The sequence below is a fragment of the Priapulus caudatus genome, unplaced genomic scaffold (assembly GCF_000485595.1).
Source record: "Priapulus caudatus unplaced genomic scaffold, Priapulus_caudatus-5.0.1 Scaffold933, whole genome shotgun sequence".
NCBI lineage: Eukaryota > Metazoa > Priapulida > Priapulimorpha > Priapulimorphida > Priapulidae > Priapulus > Priapulus caudatus.
In genome coordinates, this window is record NW_014577994.1 from 110,643 (window position 1) to 114,833 (window position 4,191).

Below are 4,191 nucleotides of genomic sequence, written 5' to 3' on the forward strand. Positions count from 1 at the left end.
GACACAGTAGGATTAAGAGCGAAAATGCGGGGTATAAAACGGCGTCACGCAAAACGCCTTCCACAGCCGGCGTTTACTGTCCGGGCCCATATTTGCCAGGATGTATTTTATACCTCAACGGTGTTTTTTTCAAACTGCAACCGACGAAAAAATATTTCCTACTCTAGAACTCACTATAGAGTTACTGTGTACTTGTGCACAATGGCGTGCGCGCGATGTGTTGCAGCCGGTGTATTGGCGGTATCACGGATTGAAGTGCAAGTTATTAGGTCAAATCAAACATTAAGACTATTACTGGTACTGGTAGTCTTTAGTAGTAGTACTGACAAGTTGTATTTATTAACCATCATTTTATTATTGAAACGGCCCAAGTGCCTGTGCGACACAATGAGCGGATAACCGACGCAGTACCGCGCTTCTCGCGACCACATTTAGCAAATATCGACTAACTCGTTTGCTAGGCTGTACACGAATAATACACATGCTCACTTACCATTTTTGAGGGTTTAGGCTCGGACACTCCTTTCGGGGAAAATTCGGCCCGGCAAGAGTCTTGCAGAAGTCTTGACGAAGCAGTTGCGTTACGAGCTTCTTCTTCAGACGACGTAATTTTTACGCGGGCGGATCACCGATACGATATACTAGCAGAATTCGGAGGCGGGCGTGTAGGGCCGGACTAAGTTTACGTCCACAATGATAGCCCAGGGCGTAGAGGGCCGTGTACGTATGAGACTGATACTAACGTTGGAACATAAATCGCATGACTAAACTGATTTTTAGAACTTGTGAAGTAAGTTCTTCTGCAAATGTGACGAGATTATAGGCTCACGATAGTCATAACTATTTATGCATATTTCTGCTTACATTTATTTGCATGGTTGCTACGTCTCATCGCATCTTGTGACAGGTGCCGTCTAGTGACTGACCAATCAGCGATGCGGGCAACTTTTATGTCAGTCGCCTGATTGGGTTGTTCGTACTTATATCTGTGAATTACATGATGATTATTAGCATTCAATTTTTTGAATTATTATATTAAAGAATTCGATATAGGTAGTTTTATGTAATAATGTCCTCATTATGTCTTTATAAGATAATGTCTCTGCAGACGCGAATGGAATCCTTCATAGGTTTGAGATGCGCCCACTGATCTCTTAATACTTACGCTTATAACCGCTCTACATGCTCTGCTACAAGGGACAAGGATGACTTACTATAGTGCAGTGACCAAAGCTGAAAAAGGGCTTATTTAAGGAAATACCCCTACCGGAGGTATAACAGCTGGGACTGGTCTCATTTTAACCGTCTGGTCCCTAGTTTATGAAAAGACATGTTGTAGTTGCAGCAACCTTGTACAACATGCGAAATTAACCTCTTGTTTACGGTAACATCTGAAAAATGACATTTTCAGTTACTTGCTTATTTTATGAAATAAGCCCATTATATTTTATAATTGATGGTTATATCAATGTATTTCATTGAAATAGATATGTAGCAATGTATTTGAGGCAGTTTTATTGCTGCTAGGGGTTAAGGGGCGGCAAAATTATACCCCAAATTTGGCATTTTTGGCGATTTCGACCAAAATAATAGTATATTTTCTTGCATACTAAACCAATACATGTTATCACTGTGTCAGATCTGACTGTATTCATGGGCCAAGATGTGCTATTGATAAAAAAATTGTTTCAGCATGATAAACGGGTAGAACATGGCTACATTAACCCCTTTTATGGTAACATCTGAAAAACTGACATTTTCAGTTACTTGCATATTTTATGAAATTGGCCCCATTATATTTTATAATTGATGGTTATATCAATGTATTTCATTAAAATAGATATGTAGACAGGAATAAAGAATGGCCGGATCTCCATTTGAACACAAGGATGATGAACAGGGAATTAATCCAAGGAATTAAATTTTTAATGACTCGATCGTCACTCGATTCGATCAAATGAGCATAAGCAGGAGCAGGCAAGCTCGGAAAATTATTTCTAAAATTAAATTTCCATTTATACGTGTGCGGGTTAATTGCCTTTCCTGTCATGGTATGCATCATGGTGTACATATTTTGGTTGTGGCTGCAGTAAGGATAGAAATGCATCTCACCGAGTGCTAACTTCTGGAACTGAATTCCCGAGCATTAGGCGTGGTTAATATATCTACAGGCCGACCTGCATATTATACTGTACAATAAAATGACGCACGGTCGTGGCTGTGGCGATCGACCCTCTCGATTCGTTTCTTACTTGGTATTACATATGAAATTGGATAGCCATACAATAATACACATAACGTATCTATACTAGAGGATCTAACTCGAAGAATATTGTATTTCCGTAAGAACTGAAAATCGGCTGAGAATCAGCTGAGAATCAGAATTTGCTGAGAATCAGCAAATCGCTCCGTGAGAGTTCTGTATGTGTCATCGACAGATGTACGAATCGATAAATAAGCCTTACCGAATGTTAATTCCCCGTGTGAAGGTTTCCGACCACATACACGTGTGTGTGCGCACGCGCGCTCTGCGTGCATGTGTGTGCGTCCGTGCATGCGTCCGTGCGTGCGTGCGGGCGGGCGCGCGGGCGGGCGTCCGCGGTTGGGTGCGTGCGTGCATACATGTACATGCATGCCTATTGCTATGGTTGGAGCCAATGTATATTGAATATCAATAGGTTCGATCATGCGTATATAGTAGTTAAATACGATCGAGAGCTAATTATACATGTATTATTAGCTCTTGATACGATACATTTACGCGCATGCTGGCACATATGAGTGAGAACATTTCAGTCGGCTTTTCACAGGAATAAAAAATATAATTAAAATCAAGTCAAATGTTAAAAGTGTATGCGTCAATATAATCCCACGCTTAATCCGGGTACATAAATGTAATCGCGTAAACACGGCAGAGGAGAAGATTTAAGAAAAAAGACGGGAATTTAATTATTTATAAGATGCTGAGAACATGTGTATACAAGTCAATTTGGAATTAAATATTAATACGCCAAAAGAGCACATAGATAATATTATCAGGAGTAGATAATAGAAGATCTTCTATTATCTACTCCTGATATTATTACTTTTATTCATGTGAATACTGGCGGGTGGGCTGGCTTACCATAGAAATACAAGAGACACATACACAGCACTGATCTCTATAATATAATATATATATATATATATAGATAGATAGATAGATAGATAGATAGATAGATAGATAGATAAATATATATATATATATATATATATATATATATATATATATATTGAGAGAGAGAGAGAGAGAGAGAGAGAGAAGAGAGAGAGAAGAGAGAGAGAGAGAAGAGAGAGAGAGAGAGAGAGAGAGATTATATTATAGAGATCAGTGATACACCGTCTATCTATATTTATTTCTATCGGTAATATAGTTAAAAGTTTTATAAAGCTGCCGCTAGATGGCAAGACTGGTGACGTTAGGGATTTTACGCAGGCGCTGATGTCAGACCAGGAAAACACAAACGTTTTTATTTTTCACTGAGAATCCGTGCTTTTTCAAGGCTGCATTGTATTTCGGCACAGTGTCTTCGCAGGTAAGCATTCCGGGGTTGCCGTAATACGATACTAATGATGTGTCAATTTAGACCGAAGGAAGAATTAAATTATTTATCTATGAGTATGAGTATGATAGACATTGCATTGAATTTGATTGGGTGTACTGTGTAGTGTAGACATTGAACTGGGAATTTTAGTTACGTTCCTGGCATTTATTTACTTATTCCTTATCTTGACCTGTTTCTAATCATGTAGAGTCTTACGTAGTAGTAGATTGTTCTTGTGTTAATGAATGAACATACAGTCTATGTCGTGTGGTGGTGTAACTCTACTTTCTTTGCAAATTTGGCAATTACAGTCTAGTACTTAGTAGTAGTAGTACTAGTAGTAGTACTAGTACAGTACAAAGATCAAATTGTGTGCCATAACATGAACAATTTGTCAGTGCGCTTAATACTGTTGCAGGCGATATATCTTTGTTCTATCAGACATTGGTTCGGAAGCATGTTCCATGTGACAAATACTTGTGAAATCAGGTCAAATATCCTTGTCGAAACAATATTACGGGCCCAACCATGTATAACCATATTGCACATCCACTTCTTTCTATGATGTACAGTAGTATTGCTATTAATCATTATAGCTTTTTAATAA

At 38.6% G+C, this 4,191-nt stretch overlaps 2 protein-coding genes across 2 annotated transcripts in view; one reads left to right on the forward strand and one right to left on the reverse strand.

Annotated features, from left to right (window-relative positions):
• LOC106814507 (tubulin alpha-1 chain-like) overlaps positions 1-552 on the reverse strand; it is a 20,999-nt gene extending 20,447 nt beyond the window's left edge. The window contains exon 1 of the mRNA XM_014818817.1: positions 494-552. Coding sequence (XP_014674303.1) covers positions 494-496 — 3 coding nt within the window. The 5' untranslated portion in view covers positions 497-552. The remainder of the gene's footprint in view (positions 1-493) is intronic.
• A 2,924-nt stretch (positions 553-3,476) lies between these two features.
• Positions 3,477-4,191, forward strand: part of LOC106814500 — a 7,142-nt gene continuing 6,427 nt past the window's right edge. The window contains exon 1 of the mRNA XM_014818811.1: positions 3,477-3,575. The gene's annotated coding sequence lies outside the window, so the exon portion shown is untranslated. The remainder of the gene's footprint in view (positions 3,576-4,191) is intronic.